The sequence below is a fragment of the Gadus chalcogrammus genome, chromosome 12 (genome assembly GCF_026213295.1).
Source record: "Gadus chalcogrammus isolate NIFS_2021 chromosome 12, NIFS_Gcha_1.0, whole genome shotgun sequence".
In the NCBI taxonomy this organism is placed as follows: Eukaryota; Metazoa; Chordata; class Actinopteri; order Gadiformes; family Gadidae; genus Gadus; species Gadus chalcogrammus.
Window position 1 is genome coordinate 4,172,352 of NC_079423.1, and position 23,397 is coordinate 4,195,748.

At 46.2% G+C, this 23,397-nt stretch overlaps 1 protein-coding gene across 1 annotated transcript in view; it reads left to right on the plus strand.

Moving 5' to 3' along the window:
• The window catches only part of scfd2 (sec1 family domain containing 2), a 91,286-nt gene that overhangs the window by 29,244 nt on the left and 38,645 nt on the right, over positions 1–23,397 (plus strand). The window contains exon 5 of the mRNA XM_056603591.1: positions 14,834–15,140. Coding sequence (XP_056459566.1) covers positions 14,834–15,140 — 307 coding nt within the window. The remainder of the gene's footprint in view (positions 1–14,833; positions 15,141–23,397) is intronic.

Sequence of the window (23,397 nt, forward strand, 5' to 3'; positions counted from 1 at the left end):
AGAATCTGCATGTTTTAGTGCCTTTGAGGGACGCTGTGCTATGTTCATTTCTGGCGGATCCAATGAGTGTGTTTCACAGTTTGAATTTTTAAAATATATGTATGCATGCCATAAGGTATCAACCGCTTTAAAATATGTTTTGGAAGCCTTTATTGTGGCGCCCAGCGCAACATTTGACACGTAAATGACAGGGAAAGGTGAGAAGTTCAGAGAGTGACATGCAAAACTGTGAAGAATAAGTACCTTTTCTTTGGTTGGGGGGGATATTTTCCATGGACCACTGTTCCACATCCTGTTTAAAAAAATAATAGCGCAGAGGTGAAGTAGCAAAAAGTGAATGTTATTTCTGCAAGTTTGCATGACTGTCCATTAAAAATGGGCTGACGCTCAAAGTTTCTCTGTACCGAGTTTGCAATGTCTCTGCTTCAGAGTGCAGGAACCCCTAGTCCGCGACCCTTATTCAAGACGGGACACAAAGCCACTATACTCTACTGTATGGAACATATAGTGTATGGAAATGAAGGCATCGCGCTGAAACCTGTCTGTCTGACAAAGTAATTTACTTGTTCATTGAATGCATTATTAAATATTCTAAATTTGATTAGTTTTAGAAATTTGTAATGTAATCGGGTTGCCTGTAGTTATTTAAAATTTTAATATAAGCCTGTTTTATTATCTCCTGACATGACCTTAGTTCTATTTGCACAAGGATATTGTTGGTTTGTCCTGCTATGTGCGCACTGAGACTTGGATTACTAATAGAATAAATATATCGAATTCAAATATCGTTTCATGAATTAATTTAGATTGATCCATCCATCCTTCAACTGATCTCCTCCCCTGTTGCTACTCAGAGACTCAAGACTTTTGGCTCAGACACTTCAACATCTAAGCCGGGTGTTTAGTTTGAAACCCTGGCCTTAACATGCACCACGTCCTCACTCTGAAACCCTAGATTACAATAATTTACAGAGCAGCTCAAACAACCTCGCCAACTGTTGTACTGTCACGCAATTGAAGGTTCTTGTGGTGTTCGCCCAAGGAAAATTAATCAGCAAAACACAGTGGAGCACTCTTTGGACGAGAGAGATCTCGCAAATGTTTGAAGGATGTGGCTAAGCGGCGAGCCTAAGACTTGAGCACAGTCGCTAGTTAGAAAACAATAAATAGAGCCATATAGTGAGTGATTTGCCGGCCCTGATTGGTCAAGGGCAATTCTGCAACATAGACCAATTCACACAGGCTCACCATTCTAGCTTTGTGCTTTTAGTGATTTCCGTTGTTGGCCTGTTAATGTTGTTCATGCTAATCCGGCTCCAGAGCAGGGCCCGTAGCTTGGAGCTAAATCTGGTGCTAAAGCACTTTAGATTATGCTGGTGTGAACACTCGGTCTGCCTTGGGCTGACACACCAGCGTGTGAAAGCAGTATGGCAGGAGGCTAGGGTCTGGCCCTCCTAAGCATGGGAAAACACCCACACTGTCACACCGGTCCATCACAGGGTCACGCACAAACACACAAACACATGTGTGCATTCACACGCACGCACGCACACACACACACACACACACACACACACACACACACACACACACACACACACACACACACACACACACACACACACACACACACACACACGTGTACAAACAACAAAAACACATGCTTATTGACACCCACACATGCAGCAAACTACCACCTACACACACACACTAGTACATATTCATTATACCTCTCCATCAATTTCCATCTATTTATTATTTAAAGTGCAGTCCCACCATCGAAACAGTCTCAGAACACTTCTATACAAAAAACAGCATCAACACATTGATATTAAAACAAAATGTCTTAAAACAAATAATGACTGAGGACAACAACAACAGATAACACTTCATACTGTTTACAGAACAAAAATGTCTTCAATCTAGATTTAAAAGCATCCACAGACCCTGCTTCCCTGATATACTGGGGCAGGTTATTCCATCAATACGGGGCACGGGAGGCAAATGCTCTCTTAACAACTGATTATTTTGGTGGATGGGAAGACCAAAAATGATTAATGTTATTTTTGAAATCTGTGTTATATTTGTCTTTCAAAATCATTAGGGTATAAATAAACATGGAAATATCTAGGTGAGGTTGGGGTTAGTCTGACTCACCCCTGATATTGAAAGCATCTTACATTATCCATGCATTTTAAGAATGGGTGGAAATCTAACCCCTCACCCTGGCAGTGTTAATGCCATGCTCTACCAGTTGAGATGGACAGCACCATTCCTCTATTAACTGACTTTTATGACTCAAATCGTTATTATTCATCAAAGAAAGAACAAGATGTGAATGATTTGTTAAACTCCCATATAAGGGGAAAAAAAACAGAGAAAGACGTGGTTTGCATCTTCCGACTTCCGCGCAGACAGGAGAGTAGGAGTGTTTATGAGGATGTTTAGCCATAAATACTAGCTGAAAAGACGCAATTAGTTGGGATACAACCTGTGACTAATCTGACCTCTGACCTCGCTCTGGTCGCAGCATGTAACGGGAAGGCAGGAAGGGACGTTGGAGCCACGGTGGCGTTTGCGTTTAGACGTTCATCTCTGGAAGGCCTCAGAAGACCGACAGACAGACAGACGAGGCATTAGCGATGTGTTTACCATCTGTCCAGGAAGAGACCTAGGAAAAGGAAGGATGAGAAGGAAAAGGGACCGGGGTGGTGTCTCTCAGTGTGGGAAAGGAGTCAAAGGGGACTGGTGGTGCTTGAGGTGGTAAGAGGCTGAACATTTACTGGTAGGCATTAATCACTGCCTGTGGATAGGTAAGTCAAACAGTGTGCTTTGCTCTGAACATCTATGTCCAACCCAAGGGGTCAAAGGTCGGTGGTTGGCTCACAAGGGAATCAAAGCTCTCTGAAAAACAAGTATTTTACAGAAAATAGGCACAATAACGACAACAAAAATATTGTTTTTCTGCGCCTTCACAGCTCCGTACTAGCAAATCTTTTGTGTATCCGAGGTTAAGGCTGAGAACCGGTTGGACTTTCTTTCCAAGGTATTTCAACCTGTTCTCCTTGAGCTTCTTAAGCTCATTCACAACGGTTTGTATGGACAACTTCTTGCCAGTGATTGCTTTTGTTCTGTTTTGGTTTCAGAGACTTTGTATTTGAGACATCAGGAAGGGTTTCACGTCCTGAGCAGCTTACCAAAGATGGATGGTTGTTGTCCTGAAAGAAATGATTCTGTGAGTCTTCACCCGGTCACTCTCTAAGGGTTATCTGTGAAGGATGAGGTCTGGTTCAGTCATTGATAAGGACCATTGATAATGCGAAAGGGCTGTACGTCTCCAACCCAAAGAATTCTGGGAATTGTATGTGATCGATTGGACCCCAGAGAAGGGGGGAGGGGCTGTGGCTGAGGGAGAAAGCAAAAGTGGTGTGTGTGTGTGTGTGTGTGTGTGTGTGTGTGTGTGTGTGTGTGTGTGTGTGTGTGTGTGTGTGTGTGTGTGTGTGTGTGTGTGTGTGTGTGTGTGTGTGTGTGTGTGTGTGTGTGTGTCTGTCTGAGAGAGACTGCCTTTTCCCCCTATACTTTCTCTTCTATCTTGTCCCCGATCACATATTTGTGTTCCGGGACAACGCCTGCGTTGATTAGAGTTGTGTTATTATAGTCCTGAATCACTACGTTTCATCTCACTCTCTCTGAATACCTCTGTCTCTCTCCCTGTGTGTGTTGTGTGTGTTTCTCTATTACAACAATTGTCTGCTCTCTTACTATATATTAGTCTCTGTCTGGAATCCCACCAGGACACACAAACACACAAGACACACTGCCTTCCTCTGTGCAGGTTCTGTCCATTTCGTCAAAATTACGCATATACCTTGTGCGTATGTGTGTGTGTTTGTCTGTGTGCTCCACATGCTGAGGGCAGCCGTGTTTTCTAGAGTTGAATGTGGTTCTATGGTGTTAGCGGTGTCACGCTAGTTAGACGCCAACAGTAGAGTGCTGTGTGTGCGGAATCTCTCTCTCTCTCTCTCCCTTCCTCTGTCTCTCTATCTCTCTCTCTCTCTGAGATCGCTAACAGAAAGCCTGTTTTCCTCACACCTCACTGCTCTGATGCCATGAGCCCCACATAGAGAGGCCAGTCAGCCATGCTAAAGTGAAGCTATTATGCCAGCGTCCACCGCTAACCCTGTCAGGTGAGACGCACGCTTAGCAAGGTCTAGCTCACACATGTTAGTATGCAAACAGACGTTATTACCACTGCATTTATGTGGTTCATGGTATCAAGCAACTCAATGGCCGCCTTGTCAATTAGCGTTAATATATATATATATTTGCTTGACTTTACCAGGGGAGCAAATTTAGAGAAGTTTATAATTTTCAATTGTGCACCGTATGGGATTACATTCTCCAATGATAATAAACAATCACTATAAACATAAATATATATTGTATGTATGTATTTCTGTGGCTTTTTGACGGCAATGTATTCAACAAATGATGTAAGTTTAGATCAAATCGAATAGAAATTCTATACAACACTATGAAATAAACAAACAGCACTTTAGCTAACTATCCATGAATTTGATATAAATAGCTTTGCTGTGAAACCCCCAGACATGCTGGGAAACCGAACGGTGGTCCTGTGTGTTGATATTTCCTGTCGCCGCTGATGATGTGAATACATGTTTTATTCAGCTCATTCTGCTGCCCTTTCCCTCCTGAATGTAGGCTCTCAGTCACACAGACACACACACAGCCACACACACACACCCAGACACACACACAGTTACATAGACAGACACAGAGACTCACACACACACACACACACACACACACACACACACACACACACACACACACACACACACACACACACACACACACACACACACACACACACACACACACACACACACACACACACACACACACACACACACACACAGCCACACACACACACACACACAGTTACACACTCAAGCACACACACACATCACAGGCCCCCTAATGTAGAATATTCATCATAACTCATAACTTCATAATAACTCGGCTCCTATTTCTCTTTTCGTTTGGTTTCCAGTAAAAATGGAAGAATGTTCACGGGAGTATGTCTGTTCATGTTTAGAGTGTGGTCTGCACTGATTAACGCTTTATGGCATGATTGCGTTCTGTGTGTGTGTATGCGTGAGTGTGTGTGCATGCCCATCAGAGTGGCTTTGTCCTGAGGCCTGAGTATTCTTTTTGTGTATGTGTGTGAATGTTTGATAATGGAAGGTCATTGAACATCAAATTGTGCTGAGTCACATCCCAGCCCTCTATCCATCTTGTATCTGATAACCTCTGTCACCATGGTGATTAGGCCTATCAATACATTCTCACTCCATCTTCTTTCCTTTCACCTCTCTCTCTTACTGCCTCTGTCTCGTTAATGTAATCTCTACTTCTCTCTATTGCCTCCTATTTTCTCTCCCTCTAGCTCCCTTTAACTCTCTCTCTCTCTCTCTCTCTCTCTCTCTCTCTCTCTCGCTCTCGCTCTCGCTCTCTCTAACTCTCTCTCTCTAACTATGTTCCCTTGTCGCTCAATCATTCTACGTATCTCCATTCATCATTTCTCCTCCTTGGTTTTGTATTTGTCTGCCTGCAGGTAAACCACGGAAGGTGTTACAAACGTCTGTCGCTATGACAACACTCAGACTTCATCTTCTCTCTTTCTCTCTCTCTCTCTCTCTCTCTCTCTCTCTCTCTCTCTCTCTCTCTCTCTCTCTCTCTCTCTCTCTCTCTCTCTCTCTCTCTCGCTCTCTCTCCCCCCTTTGGCAATTTACTTCGCTCTTTCTCTGTAAAAAACTGTTTTTGAATCGATTTGACGTATCCCAGTCAAGTCCTATTTTTCTCTGTTACAAATGGGAGCAAAACTGCACAATATAAAAGTGTATTAAATGCACATAAAGACGCACAAAAAAAGGCTTTAAAAACGCACATAAACACACCCACATATACACACACACAAACACAGCCGAACGCTTAAAAGACGCAGGTAAACACATGGACACGCACAGACGAACACTTAAAAGACACGTGTAAACAAGCACACATGCACTATACACACGCGCACACAGACTAACGCTTAAACAATGTGTGTAAACACACACACACCCATGCCCCCCCCCCACCCCTTCCCTCACCGCGGGGCCCAGCTTGTGAACCAGATGTGCGTGTGGGGCCTCTCGCTCTCTCGCTCTCTGGCTCTCCCGCTCGCTCTGTCACACGTAAACACACTGTTACCTCTGTGACCTCTCACTTAAAGGGGGGGGGGGGGGGGGGGCAATAGACTGTGCCTCCTTGCCCCACCACCCCGGGTCTCCGTGCACTGCACACCCCCCATGGCACGCCCCCGAAACCCGCACGCCCATTGGCAGCAGCAGCAGCCCCCACTGCACGTGCACGCCCGCGGCAGCTACGGTCCACGTCACGTGCACGCCCGCGGCAGCTACGGCCCACTTCACGCCCGCGGCGGCAGCAGCGACGGAGGCTCCCCCCCCTCGCTCTTGACACACCCCATCACCACAGAAGAAACAGCTGTATCTCGTAGCGATGAGTCATCGCTCTGCCCCGGCTCGGACCAATGGCTGCCAGCCGGTTGCGTCCAGCGCCATGTTGTGTTTAGACTGGGTCCAGAATGAGGAGCCACACCCATAGCTGAGGACACAAGACCACAGCCCCCCTGCTCTGCAACACTGAGCGGGCGGACAACATGAGGTCAACAGGACCACAGTCACCATGTTGCAGTCACACACACAGTGGTGACCCTTCCTCTGAGGTCAGATTAAGGTAATAGATTAATTATACATCCATCCAACTCCCTGGCTGATTGTACTGTAGCAGAGTCTTCCTTTTCCTGGGGGAGGGGGAAGGAGAGGAGAGAGGTAGAGGAGAGGGGGACCTTGTGATGGTGGTGGGGAGGTTGTTGGTTGGGGGAGGAAGGGGATTGAGGGGGTTCCCAGTATGGTGCAACAGTGCCCCCCTCTGGCCAGCAGAGGCTGTATGCTGATGAAGGGAACTCATTAGTAACTAACCTTTTTCCTTTCCAATCTTCTTTTTTTTTTACATACGGCAAATAACGTGCTCCTCAGTGTTATTTAGTGAGGAATACCAGAGAAGCATGCCTTCATGTCTTCATACTGGTCAGATGCTTTACCACACTGCTAAGCAAGGCTTTTATTTTGAAAGACTAGATTTTTTCGCGCCACTGGTCGTCAGTCATTCAGCCCTGTGTGTGTGTGTGTGTTTTTGTGTGTGCCCGTGTGTGAGAGAGACGGCCAAACTGGAATCAGATGTGGTGTTTTAACCCTTCGCAGGGCTCCTGTCTTCATTCAAACCAGGGGGCGTGGATGGAGGAGAGATAAATATCTCCCCCAATGACCGCCATCAAGCCAGTGATTCATGGAGATAACGTAGAAAATATTTTTTTTCCTGAAATTGGGTAACAATGGAAGTGTGGGGTCAGATGTTTTGTTGCGAGTTTCAGGGAATAAACAGTTATTGCTTTATTCTGGGAAAACGACCTGTTTACCCCATAAATCCACCTTTCATGTTTTGTTTCTATCATTCTTTTACTAGTTTTTATTTTTTTTATTGCCAAAGTAAATTTGTTTTTATTTTTTTCTTCTTTCATTTTTTATTGCTTATTTGATTACTTAAGTCTTTCTTGCTTTCTCTCCATCGTCCCTTAATTTCTCTCAACCTTTTCTTTCTTCATTCCTCTTCAGTCCATACGTAATACATAGACCAGTGTCCCGTCAATGGCGATATCACAATCTTGTGTGGACGTGTGTGTGTCTGTGTGCGTGTGTGCTCTTCATAAATGGGTCTGAATCAGTTTCCGTCCGTGAAAAAAGTGTGTTTGTGTGTGTGGGGGTGTTTATACACATCCCAAGGGTTTCTGGCTGAGAACTGGCTCTCATCTGGTAAATGACGCCATGATCTTTTGCAGCCTATGTGGCCACACAACAGTCTCTACGGCTACAGGCCCACATACTAACGGAACGTATTAGGCATACTCTGGGCATTTTGAGCAAACCCGTCCATACTAGCTGTACTAAACTGATGTTTCGTGCAAACTTGTGAAAAGCGCACTACAGAAAACGTAATTGTATAGATTAAGTGCACTCGCGATCCAAGTTTATGTTTATTTATCAACCTCTTTTGTTGAGTCTGAGAAGGGCTGTTTTCGATTTTTACAATTTTGTGTTGGAGGACCAGCCTTCTGCTGGCGAACCGGCTGATGTTGGAGAAGCCAGTGGAGGTTGTGTTTGAGTACCGACCTCAACCTCTGCGTGGGTGATGTCTGGACTTGGGTGAATAAACACACAAGGAGCCGTGTGCCTTGTGGACAGAGACATGACCGCAGCGGCCACACCGGCCCTCTATGTTGAGATGCTAGATGATTCATATACACAGTATACACTTAGCTCCATTGATTGGCATTATGGAATTACAAATATCAGATTTCTGGTTAAAAGTCTGTCTATGCAATCTGCAGCCTTAATCATCATGGCAGCTAGGTAATCTGTAGGGGTGGATTTTGTCTCAAATAAAATGTTGTGATTTTTTTGCATGTAAAGTGCTTAACATGTGGCATATTTCACAAAGCAGTCAGGGTTTATTATAATTATTTTCTAAGTAATAGAAACCTTGCCCCTTGCTTATAAGCATGAGCCGAAAAGCCCACCAATCCAAACCCACATGAAGACTATCACATGATAAAAAGTAGTTCAAAATACAATCAACTCAAATCAAAAGCACAAACAAGAAGAATAATCAAATCCAAAGAAATAAGGGTGGAGAGGTTTAATCTGCTTTTGCACAGTTCGTAATGAGAACTCTGTGTCTTCTCCCTTGGCTGGATGTGACGTCCATCCCTCCGTCACCAAACACCCGCTAGGTTGAAAGACTTATCCTGCCTTTCACCAGAGACAGAGTAATGACCGCGAAAAAGAGAACCAGAGATAAACTTTATTTTTCCGCCCCGGGCCGATCTTAAACCAAATTTCCGTCCTTTCGATAAACAGAGTGGTTCCGGCAGACCTGCTCTCGGATCTGTCAGTGTCACCGCCCCCAGGAAACGAGCACCGAGTGTCCCCTCGTCAAGACCTGAACAAACGGCAGCTCAGTAACAGGTCCCCCATTCCTTCCGCCAAATCCTCTTGCGGTGGACTTTATGGGAGCTCGGCCCTGGCTTTGTTGCGTGTCAGTTACATGTTGGATAGGCTCTCCCGCACTGTGTTGATCCTCTCCTCTACTGTTCATCTATTGGCCGTGTACGATCTCTACCTCCACCTCCGCTGCAGATATTTACGGCTCTTGGCTTACACTGCTCTCTCCCGTATCCTCTCCAACCTAGCGTGTTATTAGCAACACAAATTGGATGTGATTATGTGAAAGCAAATCGGCACCATGTGTACACAACATTTATTTTCGGAGGTATGCAAAGCAGAGTATTGATTTTCTGTGATGAGAAGAAAGGAAAATTCAGTGGAGGACATTGATGAATGGCGACTCTCAATCGGTTTTCTTTCTGGACCAGGACAACCTGAACCTTCAGCCAACTTTGTCCCACTAGCTTCTTGGAGCTCCTCCTACTTACTGGCCCAGTACCTCTCGTCCCTCTTAGACCCCTTCCCCCCCCCCCCCCCCCCCCCCCCCCCCTCCCTGTGGGTCCCAGAAAAAGGTTCATTGTGCAGGCTGGGAGTATTGAGAGTGAGGCCTGGTTCTGTTTAGCATGCTGCGCTGCATCTGAAACACTTACCTTCCTCCAGGGGCTGCATCTGGACCTCGTTTCCTGTTCAGACTTTGCCGGGCAAAGGGCGGGGCTTGGCCTCTGCTTCATGATTGGGTGAGATTGCAGCTTTATGGACCCCAGAATGGATGGGGCTGCCAAACGCTTTTCTGTCAATCAATAGCTGACAGATTTAAACCGAAGCGCAACCCAAGAGAGATTCTGATTGGTGCAGAACACTTCACCAAGTAGTTGGTTGCGCTCCAGTCATCTTTCCGCAAACCAGCGGCTAGTTTTGCATTGGCCTATCTGCTTTGCCTTTATAACGGCTTTTAATAGAAAGATATTTTTCTTTTTGGCTTTTCATCTTATGCACATTCTTATGGCGCACACACTGTGCCACGATAAGAAACTATCAGTAATTTAAAGTAATGACTTTATTTCAGTAATTGCACACTCCAACATTACCATTGTTTGCACTGTGCATTGGCAATCGTTATTGTCTAATTGTGTGTAATGGTGGCATTAGTGCATAGCAAGGCCACTGGTGGACTTTGTAATGGCGTGCTGAAATTGCATTAGCTTCCTGTTATTGCTGCAGTTATAGGCGAGCGCCTGCCATGCACGCCACTCCTAAAACTTGCCTGGTTTGTAAAAGGTTGGACCTCAAAATCAACATGGATGTAGCACGCTACTTACCATTTTAGCAATTTTTATAGCTGTCATTTTCTCCAAGGTTTGGCTCAAACGCAACGGAACGCAGCGTGCGTTGCTGATGCTGGCTCCCCATCTAGTTCTTGAGTTCTACCCCTTGTATATTTGCATTAGCATCTGGTTTCGTAGGGCGAAGATGTTACAACACGTTCAACCGATTCTCGGAGAGCACGGTGGTAAGTGCTGCAGGCAGAATTTTCAGTTTCAGTTGTTGGAGGTGTGGAGGGTACCATAGCTCTCTGGACAACATGTGTGCCAGGGCTGGGAGCCAGGTATTGTCAGGTTTCAGCTGTAGCTGTAGTGCTGCAGTCAATCTTCCATCTCCGCTTTAAATCAAAGACGGCCATTTCCTCCGCTGGAGCTGCTAGCTATATCCCCCCATACATATACAGGACATATAGGCGTGTACATATGCACTATACATACATAAACATACCCAACGACACACTCCCATACATATGCAGGACACGTCCACATTATGTACACAAACACACACATTTATACGCGGCAGACATATGCAGCAGACATGCAGTTGCAGATAACCCATGCCAACTCCTAAGAACCAAGATATATGTTTTAAGCACACATAAACATCTATAGTACACAGAACGTACTTACACATTTACACTCAGATGCACATCTTTAGCACACAAATGATTATGCATTTTATTTGTATAGCACCTTTAAATACAACGTTTACAAAGGGCTTTAAAATGCACAATAAAAACACACATACAAGGAATGAGGTTTATTTATCGCCGGGTGGTCAGGGATTGACGAAAGAGATCGTAGAACTACTGAATCTTCAGCCACAAGCCAAGACTCATCAAAACTGAACATAAGTTTTGATTATTTCCCGATAAAAGCAATGATAAACACATTCTGTTACTGTTACTCTTCTTGGCTGATGAAGACTTCCCCTCCTTTCTCCAGTTGCTAAACCTGGCGCTGCCATGCCAAGGGATCCTTTGCCCAGTAGCACAAAAATACCAATTGCCAAAACGTACGATCGAACTCGCAACCTTTGCACACAATCCTTTCCAGTCTCTCTCTCTCTCTCTCTCTCTCTCTCTCTCTCTCTCTCTCTCTCTCTCTCTCTCTCTCTCTCTCTCTCTCTCTCTCTCTCTCTCCCCCTCCCTCTCTCTCTCTCTCTCGGCCACATTGTCGTAAAAAGCCAGAGCTTGTTGTGAACAATGGAGGAGAGGGCGGGCTCACGACGAGAGGAATTAGTCAGGGGGAAATTGATGTACTTGGAGGCCCTGGGGGGAGGGGGGGGGGGTAACGGGTTCAGGTCTGAGTCCTGTAGAGTCGCCTCATAATAAATGATGTGGGGCCAGCAGCCCCTCCGTACCCCTTGCTCAGCCCTGCTCCCCCCCGCTCCTGCTCTCATTCTCCTCTCCTCCCTCATCTTCACCTCCCCTCTCCTCTTTTTCTTCTCCCTTCCTCCTTCTCCTCTTCTCCTCTCCTCCCTCCCCTTTACCTCCCCAGCTCCTCTTCTTCTGCCCAACTCCTTCTCCTCTCAACCTCTCTTCTTCTCCACCTCTCCTTTGCCTCTTTTCCGCCCTCACCCTTCTCCTCTGCTCTTTAGCCCTCTCACTAAGAGCTACCTGTGCCAGAGCTTCACATTATACACAGGTTGTTTCACTTTGAAAAGCTGCTTTGATGCAACTTAACTCGCTGTCTGCGTCATCCAGTTGTTGTTAGTTTTTTTTTTTAAATCTTTTTTGTACTTGTTGTACTCAGTGTTGCTCAACATTTAATTATCAACAAATAATTGGGAAAGTCAGTCCCTGTAGGTGTGAATGCTTAGCCAATCGCAATAAACCTGATCTCAGAGACTCCGGTCAAACTGCGTGCCCTGAAGCTATCCGATGCCCGGCCTGTCCAAATATTGTCTTTAATGGTCATGGGTTGTTGCGCGTGTAGAAGCGTAACTAGCATAGCATAGCACGGGCCGGCCTGTGAGTGCATACAGACCAGAAATCACTGCTTCTTCTGCTGTAAAGTGAGACATCAGAGAGAGATTGAGAGAAGGGGGAGACATTACGAGAGAGAGAGAGAGAGAGACATTGAGAGAGAGAGAGAGAGAGAGAGAGAGAGAGAGAGAGAGAGAGAGAGAGAGAGAGAGAGAGAGAGAGAGAGAGAGAGAGAGAGAGAGAGAGAGAGAGAGAGAGAGAGAGAGAGAGAGAGAGAGAGAGAGAGAGAGAGAGAGAGATTGAGAGAGAGAAGGTGTGACTGAGAAAGAGAAAGAGCTCACTCCACTTATTCTGCCACTAAAGCGTGATTCCCCCATCTTGACGACTCTGGTTCACACAGAGAAACACAGATCCATGGAAGTTCCCAAACATTGTTTGGCAAAGCGAATAAGTGCAGCTTGGAAAGGTTGGAGATTTCACAATGCTGAGGGAGAGAAAAAAAAATGTGGGGAGAGATGTGTTTGTTTGAATGGCCCCTGTGGGGAGAAAGGGAGGGGGAGAGAGAGAGCGAGAGAGGGGGGGGGGGACAGGGATTGAGGATGGGGGGGATGGCGGTGGGGAAGAGGGGGTGTTGGCCGGGACTAATGTGCAGAGGGAGGAGGCCCCGAATGGTGTGCTAGATACCGGGAGTCCGGGTCCAGCTCCAGCTGGGGGGGGGGGTCCCGGGGAGCCGAGACCCCCCCCTGATACCTCTCACGACCCCGAGCGGCTGTGGGGTTGACGCAATGTCTGGCGGAGGCAGCCATATCTGCCGTCGCTGTGGCAACAACGTTCCCCGTCATCCTGATAACTCGTCGAGCTGAAGTATGTTGTTGAACGCCGCGTTCACAATGTCTTCGGCCCCAGGGAGCCATCAAGACTAACAGAGCCGCCATGGTCGAAAGCCGTTTCGCTATCAAGTGTTTCGTCAAGGACAAAACGCCAAATGTTCTCGTCAAATTCTCAAAACGCTCAGTAGTCTGAAGCGCCTTTTTGTATTTATCTTTGTAGCTTGAACGTCCATCGTTTGCTTGACCATCTTGTGTTCTTCGAGGACAACTGCGGTTTTCCTCGGAGGACACTAGATCGCCAAACGGCGATTTCGACAAATTCTCAAAACGCTCAGTAGTTTGTGCGGCCATCGTTCACTCTCAGCTCAACGGTCAGCTCCAGCGGGGGTTCCACACATTCTGTCGGGTTCGGCTGTGCGTGCTGAGCTCGTGATCCGAGGGGGAACGGTTTGTATTGCATCTTTGGCCGAGGTATCGGGTCAGACACCAGATCCACCCCTACGGGGCCGTTCTCTGGGTCCTCTGGTTCCCCTGAACTCCCCACAAGCTGCTAGGCGCCCCGAGCAGAGAAAATAAGACTGTTTGTGTTCGCCAGGGGAACTGGGGGCTTTGGAAAGGAAATCTACCCTCAAAGCCTAGCTGTACGGCTAACAGGGATAACCAACACGATACCAAATGGGCCTTTGTTTCCCACTCTAACTGAGGTTTGCTTTTTCTTCGTTTCCCCCTCCCCCTTCTTTTATTTTATTTCTACCTCTCTTTGTTTCTATATGCTTTTAATGTCCGCCGTTAGTGTTTTTCCGACTTCAAATCCTTTCTTTCTTGGTTCCCTGCCCTTAATGTTCTCTTATCCAGCAGCGAGCAGATCAGCTTGACGCCCTTATTTTGGAGGAGCATGAGATCACCCTTGCTGTGATTGGTCAGTGTTCCGTTGAAATGATCATGTGATTCAGCTCATTTGGACCATAGTTTTACCATCAGGAGGGCTGATTCAGAGGCAGCTGTAAAGAGACAGGTCACTGCACCTTAACACTTCCCAGAAGTTTGTGTGTGTGTGTGTGTGTGTTCGTGTCTGTGTGTGTGTGTGTGCTTGAGTGCCAGCTGAAGTGTGACTGTACACGAGTTTCCATTATTCAATACACATTATACTGCAAACCAAAACCAATCAACCTATACATACACTTCATAAATGTTAATATTTACCCTGCTTATGTTGAATATTCATCTTGCGGTACCATTTCTGATAGTACAGTAATGATTTCTTCTCCGGGGGCTCTGTTTTTGAGAATGTTAGCTTCCCTCCGGTCCATGAAACAAATTTTCCAAATCAATAATTCTAACTGAAAATCATGCAAAAACGGGATACCAAAGGTTTCTGGATTCGCCCCCTGTCATCCTCAGACAACCTGTTAGCCTTTTAGGAACCCAACACGTGCTCCTCATGACCTCTGTATTAACTATTACCGAAGCCTCACCATTGGCAAAATTGTAGCTCGGCCCAAGAGGGTTCAAAGACTTTTACAGGATACTATAATAAGGTGTTGCAGCGACACACCCTGAGAACACTGGGGTTGACCTTTACTTTCCATGTGTTGCTGAAACAGGCTCTGGGCGACTCAGACTTCCCCACGGTGCTGCGGCAGCTCCTGCCGATGATGAAGCCCATGAGTAAGAGTGGCCCCGCGGGGCCCGGGGACCAACGGTCCAGCGAGGACTGCGGCCCCGAGGAGATGATCCTCCTGCTCATCTTCCTCTACTCTCTGGCCGACGAGGCACAGCCGTGGCCACACCAGGGCCGGGAGGAGGAGGAAGAGGAGGAGCTGGAGAAGACGGAGAGGGAGCTGATTGGAGCGCTCACCCTGGTGATCACCCAGGAGGCGGAGCTTAGCCCACTACTTCAGAAAATCACAGGTGAGAGAGTGAATGAGTGAGCGAGAGTGTGATGGAGTAGGTGAGAATGTGATTGATAGTGATGGTGATGGAGTGGGAGACACAGAGAGAGAGAGAGAGAGAGAGAGAGGGAAATAGCTTGTTTATTTAGCCACTCTGCCTTCTATCTGCTTAATGGTAAAAGTCTGACAAGGACCTCCTAGCTCATCTCTCTTTGGTTGGTCCACACACGTCACACACACGTCACACACACACACACACACACACACACACACACACACACACACACACACACACACACACACACACACACACACACACACACACACACACACACACACACACACACACACACACACACACACACGGGAGGGGGGGGGGGGGGAGAGTGAGCAAGGGAGAGACAGTGATGGTATGCCCCTGTAGGATGACTCTTGAAATGCCTTCCCTTCAAGGAAATTATATAAAAAAAATAGAACATTCAGTATATGTTCTCATAATCTGGAGTCCCACAGAATAATCACGACCTCCATCTCTTGTATTAGTTACAGTGTTGAGCAATCTCGCTGCCACAAGCCAAGCGGCGACAGAATACATTGTGGTAACCGTGGTAACCGTCAGAGAGGTTCAGCTGAAAGAGTGTTTGTTTTTGTGGGGCTCTGACCGTTCTAGTGGGGCCACAACCTCAGTCTTAAGACACACTGTCTACTTTGATTTTAGTGACTAGGGTCGGTTCCCAACCAAAAGGTACATGGTTAAAGGTACATGGGTGAATTCTCCCCAGGGCCGAAGCCTTAACTGTTGGGGGTCCTTGAGCAAGACGATTAATTCCTACCCACTTAATTGCATGTATCTTAACTTTACTTAATGTTGCTTTAGATCTAATTGGATCAGTTCCTTTCAGTATCCCACGTTTTATCACGGACCATTTAGAATCAAAAGTTGAATAACAAACTCTTTGTGGAAATATGAATTATTATAATTTAAGAATAGTTATATATATTGTGTGTGTGTGTGTACGTGTGCACTTGAGCACACCCTCTACCTCCGGACCACAGTCTTGTGTACCTCCCAAAGTAATAGCTCCCTTAACCTTGGCTCTGCACACACACACACACACACACACACACACACACACACACACACACACACACACACACACACACACACACACACACACACACACACACACACACACACACACACACACACACACACACACACACATCCTGTGCACCTCATAGTTCATAATTAGAGCTACTTTTAGTCATGGCTGGGCCCTTACCTTAGCACACAGCCACACACCCTGAAATAATACACCACACAATGTTAGGTTATATCTCTCTGCAATCGTTTATATGGGCCTTGCTCATAGTCTCTCTCTCATTCTCTCTCTCTCTCTCTCTCTCTCTCTCTCTCTCTCTCTCTCTCTCTCTCTCTCTCTCTCTCTCTCTCTCTGTGTAACCGGCTAATTGAGACCGAAACTCTCCCTCCCTCCATTTGGCAAAGTTCGCCCGGGGCCCCTTGCCAGTCAGATGTTGAGAACCTGATTCTCTGATATAAACATCTCCCCAGAACTGACTCTGTCAAGGCACCAGGTGTGTGTGTGTGTGTGCGTATGGGGGTGTGCCTCTGTATCATGTGGTTGTGCGTTTCGTGAAAGTGTGTGTTGGCAGAAAGGTTTGAGTTTACATGTCAAGAATAGGAATGGCTTAATGTTGAACTTAAAGTGGGTTAGACAGGAGGAGTCGAATAGGAGGAGGTGCAGGAGGGAGACAGAAGGAGGTGCAGGAGGGAGATGGGAAGCAGCTCAGGAGAGAATGTTGGTTGTGCCGGGTAGAAGACGGGAGGAGAAGGGGAGGAGGTGCAGGAGGGAGACGTTAGAAAGCTCAGGGGAGAGAGAAGGAGGTGCATGGTAGAGGAGAGGAGGTGCAGGGAGACGTGAGGAGATGCAGGTGGAAGGTGAGGGAAGGCGCAGGGAGAGAGAGGAGGTGCAACGGTCAGATTTCAGGAGATTGAGGAGGTGCAGGGGGAAATATAGTCGGAGGTTGGAGGAGGTACAGTGAGGGGTGGTGTTTTGAGAGTGAGACCCTGAGTGGGACTTTGTGTGTGATTGTATTTCTCCCCAATTAAAGTTTCTAATGGAAACCAGACGCTCAAGAGACCTGATGCCTCCAAACACATTGCTGGATACACACGCACGCGCATGCATGTGCGCTAGCACGCACGCACGCACACAGGCCTGTACAAAAATCTTATCCCACCAGATCTGTGCTGGGCCCTAGCCTTCTGCAATGTTGTAATATGAATGCTCAAACACATACAAACACACGAAACACACATATTTACATATATCATCATGTAAAATGAGTATGAGCGAGTGTGTGCATCTCTATACGCTAACTCCTCTGTCGGCCATGTTGTCACGTCTGAGCATGGATCTGATTATAGACAGAAATGGTGCCTGCCCAAGAGAATTGTTCTCTTATGCGGACGAGGAAATGAGCTTAAAACCGACGTCCCCACCGCCAACACCACATGAGGGGAGGCTGGGTTTGGTCTAGAACTGGGTGGTGTGTGTGGGGGGGGAAGGACTTGGAGGAGGAACAGCAGACGCCACCATTGCATGAGACCCCTGTCACTCATCTGGTTTGCGTCTTCTGATTGGCTACGGAGGGTCAGACAGTCTGGGGGACACTTGGGTAGTGAGTGTGTGATGTGTGGAGTTAGGAATAGCTCGGAGCAGTTAATGTTAATCCCCTTTTCTTAGTTGTGGTACAACGACGCTTTATAGAACCACTCTAAGTGATGATGATGGAGATGTTGATGCTGATGATGATAATGAAGCAATAAACAAAATGAAGTCGAAGAATAATGTCATGTAACAGTGGAAGAAATATTACAATGGGGAAATAAATCGAGATATAAAAAGAAAAGCGATGTGGATAGATAGGAGGCTTGACAGATTTCGGAAGGGAGAGAACGTTTGTATCTGGGCAGGTTTAGAAAGCATGTTATATTAGAAGCCAGTAAATCCTCGTTGTAGGACCGTAAACACAGGTTTCCCCTGGCTGGAGGCTCCACCGTCCACTCTACACTACAGCTTTACAGATGGTGGGACAGACAGCAGGCCAAAGCAAATGCTCCCCGACTCAGTCTGAGAAAAACTTTTATTGTGCTAGACCGAGAGATAAGGCTGGAAAATTATTTGGACTTCATTGGAAGCCAGATTTCATAGATAACAAAACAATTAATTGGACTTGGCTTGGTTCTTTATGGTTCAGTTTTGTTTAGTTTTTTTAGGCTAACTCTGCACTACAGTAAGTCCAATGGAACAATTATTGTCATCATTGTATGATGATTATGTGAATGTATGGGGACTTCAGTACTGTTGTTTAATAACTTTTGGAATTTATGAGAATACTGATCATTATGAACATGTATTAAGGACTATGACAGATCTTCTGGTCTATTTACCAATGACAGGGCTTCTTGCAAAGAATCCATACATTCTTTGAAGAATATATGGCTGGTATTATCAACACAATTTGAAAAGATCTTAATTAGCTGAACTGACATTCTGCCTGCTTTGTGTTCAAAGATAGGACTACTTGTTTTTGAAATGGAACTGGGGAATCCTTGGGACAAATGTATCACTTTGGACCTCATATTTTACAACGTTTGTACGTAACGTATGATGTAAATCTCTGTAACTTTGTGTACAGCGATCTGCATGACTGCTACCTTTGATGTCAGTAGAATGAATTGTGAATACTGTACGATTCCTTTCGCTGGTGTTTTAATATTGTAATCACTTGTACTACAGACAGTGCTCTCTCTGTGTCTTGCTCTCTTCGTCTCCCTCCACTACTCATTCTCCTTTGCAATGCATTCAATTCTCTGCCTTTCTCTCTCTCTCTCTCTCTCTCTCTGTCTCTGTCTCTGTCTTTGTCTCTCTGTCTCTGTCTTTGTCTCTCTCTCTTTGTCTCTCTCTCTCTCTCTCTCTCTCTCTCTCTCTCTCTCTCTCTCTCTCTCTCTCTCTCTCTCTCCCTGTCACCCACACGTACAGTTTGTTTTGCTGTGGCGGGGGGTGAAGGTTGGGGTGTGTGTTTCAGACCTCCCTGGCATGGCTGTTTGGGTTGGCACGGCAACACAAGGCCGTTGTGGGACATGAAAGACCCTGGCCACCCTGTCCCTTACTGCTAAACTCTGCAGAGAGAAACGTTTTACTATTTTCTCATTTATTTCTTCTCTCTTGCTCTCTCTCTTGCTTTCTATTTGTTTTTATTTCTCTTTTATTCCCTCTATCGCTGTTAGTTTATCTAAACCCCCACTCTCTCTCTCTCTCTCTCTCTCTCTCCCGCCGTGTCTGTATCTCTCTATCTCTTGCCCTGGAGAAAAGGCTTTTTGAATCAGGAAGTGGAATAATCGGCTCGGCTAACGATGGTGGCTGATTAGCCATATTTCCCCTGTTGCTCCATGTTCATGAAATTAGTCCCAATTATTTTTAATTACTAGTGTGCCTACGCTTCTGTCGCCTGCACTCATACACACACAGTCATGCACAGAATCATGCACACACACACACACACACACACACAAACATATACATGACTTGATGTATATGTTCATGATTGCACAGAGAGCCAGAGGAGGGGGGAATAGCCAATAGCATTGCTGCATTTGGTTGAGTTCATCAGATAACCCGACGGGAGCCAACCCCAGGCTCTAATTAAGAAAGGATCTGGCGGCCGCGGCCACCCACACACACACTGTACGCACACTGTACAAACAGACACAGACACACAAAAACACAGACACACACACACTCACCGCTCATACACACACACATACCACACAAGCACACACATGCACTGACAAACACTCACAAGCACACACACATGCACACCAACACACACACACACACACACACAAACATACCACAAGCACAAACACACATTGCCATACATTCTATACACTTAATCAGGGTTAATATGAGTAGACTAAATTTTTTTTCACATTAGCCCAAATAACTTACTAAACACTAAATCCAAAGTTTTTAATCTTCGCGGCTGAAAATACATTAAAATGCTTTGAATATTTATTCATTCCCTGTGCTGGACGTTCTCCTGAAAAGGGCGATAAAAGCAAAGGAAGCCGTAAATCTGAAGGCAGTATTGATGCTGAACATCTGCTGAACTGAGTCTCTCTGGTCCACATTACACTTACCCTTACATGTGCTGCTTGGCTGCATTAAGCTTACTTTAGTAAACCTTATTTTATTGTTTAATCCGTTTTTATTTCATTCTCTGTATCCGTATTGAGAATATTTGGACTTGCATTTCTTCTCTTGGCTTTTGTTATTCTTTATTCCAAAGACTCCTCAGAGATAACATGATTTTCTTGTGAAATGTTAACTCACCTCGACTCTTTTCCTAGCAGATTTATTTCCACGAAATAAACATTTTAAAGAATTGTCTTGTTAGTTTGAACTTAATTTAACCTTACTGAACTTTCTTCATATTTGAAGTTTTAATCCCCCGAAGGCAACATTTGACATGATTTCATTGTTACAGTATAAACTATATTTTCTTATCTTTAACAAAAAAAGGACTTTGACATGATTTTATTATTAAAGTAAATAGAAGAATTTAAATTCCACAAATGTGACAGGATTGTATTTCCGTCCGTATCCCGCGGCCAATGGTTGGCATGCCAGCCCTAAACCCCCGTTATCCCCAGGCATCCTTCATACAGCCACTGGTATTAAACAGCACGTTATACATTACACCCTGCTGTCAAAACCCGAGAGGGTCGGGCAAGAGACCCATGGCCATTGGTTGATAAAATCCCTCTACCCTTCATTGTCCAATCGGTGACGAGGAAACTACCAGACCAGATGAATGCTGGAGCTCTAGTGGGTGGAGCGGGTTGGGGTGTAGTGGCATCCACAGCAGAAAGGCCTGTCCTCCAGACTTCAGACAGGCTGGGTTCCATGGAGGTGGACCCAGGCTGTGATCTCTCTCTCCAGGCTGCTTTATGAAGTGTGTTAGCGCTCAGTGGAGAGGGCTCCTCTGACCGGCTCTTTATGGCAGGAAATGCACGTAGTAAAACACTCATAAGTGAGGGAGATGAGGGAGGGGGGTCATAAGATGAAAAACATCACTAATCCCTCAAACATGTGGTCAGCGTCGCACATACACACACCAACCCAGACACACACACACACACACACACACACACACACACACACACACACACACACACACACACACACACACACACACACACACACACACACACACACACACACATGTAAATACATAGACGTGTGTGTACGTACATGCATTACATTTGTGTATGCATGCACACACACATGCACAAACACACACTGTTTTTAACCATTAACTATGAGTTACTTCTAATTAGAGTTTGAATAAAAATACAGAGGCTTTTCCAAAAGCAAAGCAACTCCTAGGTACAGGTGTACAGCACACATTTGGCCTTCAAAGCCAGTACCCAATTTTGGCTGAGAGTCAAACATCCTTGCCACTCTCTTGCCCCGTGTCAGGGAGTTGTTTTGGGATTGTCCTGCAGTACATTGGGCCTCAGCTCGCTCCTCCCAGCGCTTGTGGAGTGTGCTCTCGCAGTAGCGTTGGAGTGTTCTGTTTATACAGAACGTCTGCATGTAACCCAGACCAGACAGCCATGCAGCTCCAAGCCCCCAAGAGAGACACTCAGAGAGGCCGCTGTCCCCACGCCGGTCCCACCGGGGCCCGCGACACGCGCTCAAGAGCGAGCCTAGGTCAGTCGGTCGGGCCCCCAGTGAGGGTCCCTCTGTTGTGGCCGGACACACTCACTGACCCTGGCCTGCTCTGCAGCCAAGTTGAGACATACACGCCCACCAGCCCAGCCCCCATCATGGTTTTTATAGTCTTGTTTAATGCAACATTTGACCCGAACGCAGACAGATTTACTGAGTGACAGAGGGCCAACACAAACAACCGACCCCATGGAGTAAATGTCTGGGTGTCTTATGTGTCTTATATATATCTTAATAAGACCATGTGTCGATATGTATTTTCATTAGTTGGTGAAAACGTGGTGTTGTACTTTGTACACATCTTGAGTTGGAATTATGTGAAGGTAAAAGTGTGTGGGGTGTGTGTGTGTGTGTGTGTGTAAACATACGTATGTATGTTCACCTGTTTTTTTTGGTATGCACGTGCACATGTGTGTGAACATGCACGTGTTTGCTGATGTGTGTTTGTGTAAGAGTGAGTGTGTGTTTCAGTGTATCTGTGTTTAATCTGGGATGGCGGAAGAAAGGACCTGTTTACGATTCAGATAGGGGACAGATATATAACTGCCACCCCCAAACCTGAATACATTCCCTTAAACCCCAAATCATGAATACTACCCCCTTAAATGCCTCAAACATGAATAACAGCCCCACATACCGCGAAACATGAATAATACCTCCTAAAACGCCCAAAACTGGACTAATAGCCCCAAAATACAAACTAAACCTCATAAACCTGGAATGTACCACCCTATATGATGTCTAGCTGCATTAAAATGCTGTATTTCTTCCTTGTTATTATTTTGAATTTCGTCTGACGTTGAAAGCTGAGGCTGGAGCAAACATTTACGTTGAGCATTGGAAACCAAATCACGGCGCGCTAATGTGCAACATCACTGTGATCGGACAGCGTTGGAAAGGAAACAGCAGAGTCCCAGGGTGAGGAGCGACTGTGAGCCACTGGGAGTGTGTCTTCAACACAGGCCACCAGTGACGCCACTGCAGTCCCGGTGCGCTGGCCTGCAGCGCTAGGAGCTGCGTGGACGGGGAGAAGCTACAGGATACAGGGGGAACTCTGGGCTGGCTTTCAGGGTAGAGAGGGTTCTCCCTGGGGCCAGAGGATTCTAGAACATCTTGGAGCCGTCGGTTCTGCTGTACTCCAGGGTGGGGTGGGGTGGGGTGGGGGTGGCGGTGGGGTGGGGTGGGGGTGGCGGTGGGGTGTTCTTCTTCGTCTCCTCCACACCAGATGGAAGTTCTCCTGACGCTGCTAGCCGCCAGGGTCACTTCCTGTTAGGACGTCTGGTGTTAATCAAGAACTGACTGGGGGGAGGGCAATGGAGGAGAAGGGGAGACGCCCCCCCCCATCTCATAAACCCCCTCCTCTTGTTAACTCCCCCTTCGAGGAAAAATAATTCATTTCATTTTTTCTTCGTCGTTCTTTTCCCCCTCTTTTTGTCTCGGGCGGTCGTGCATCAT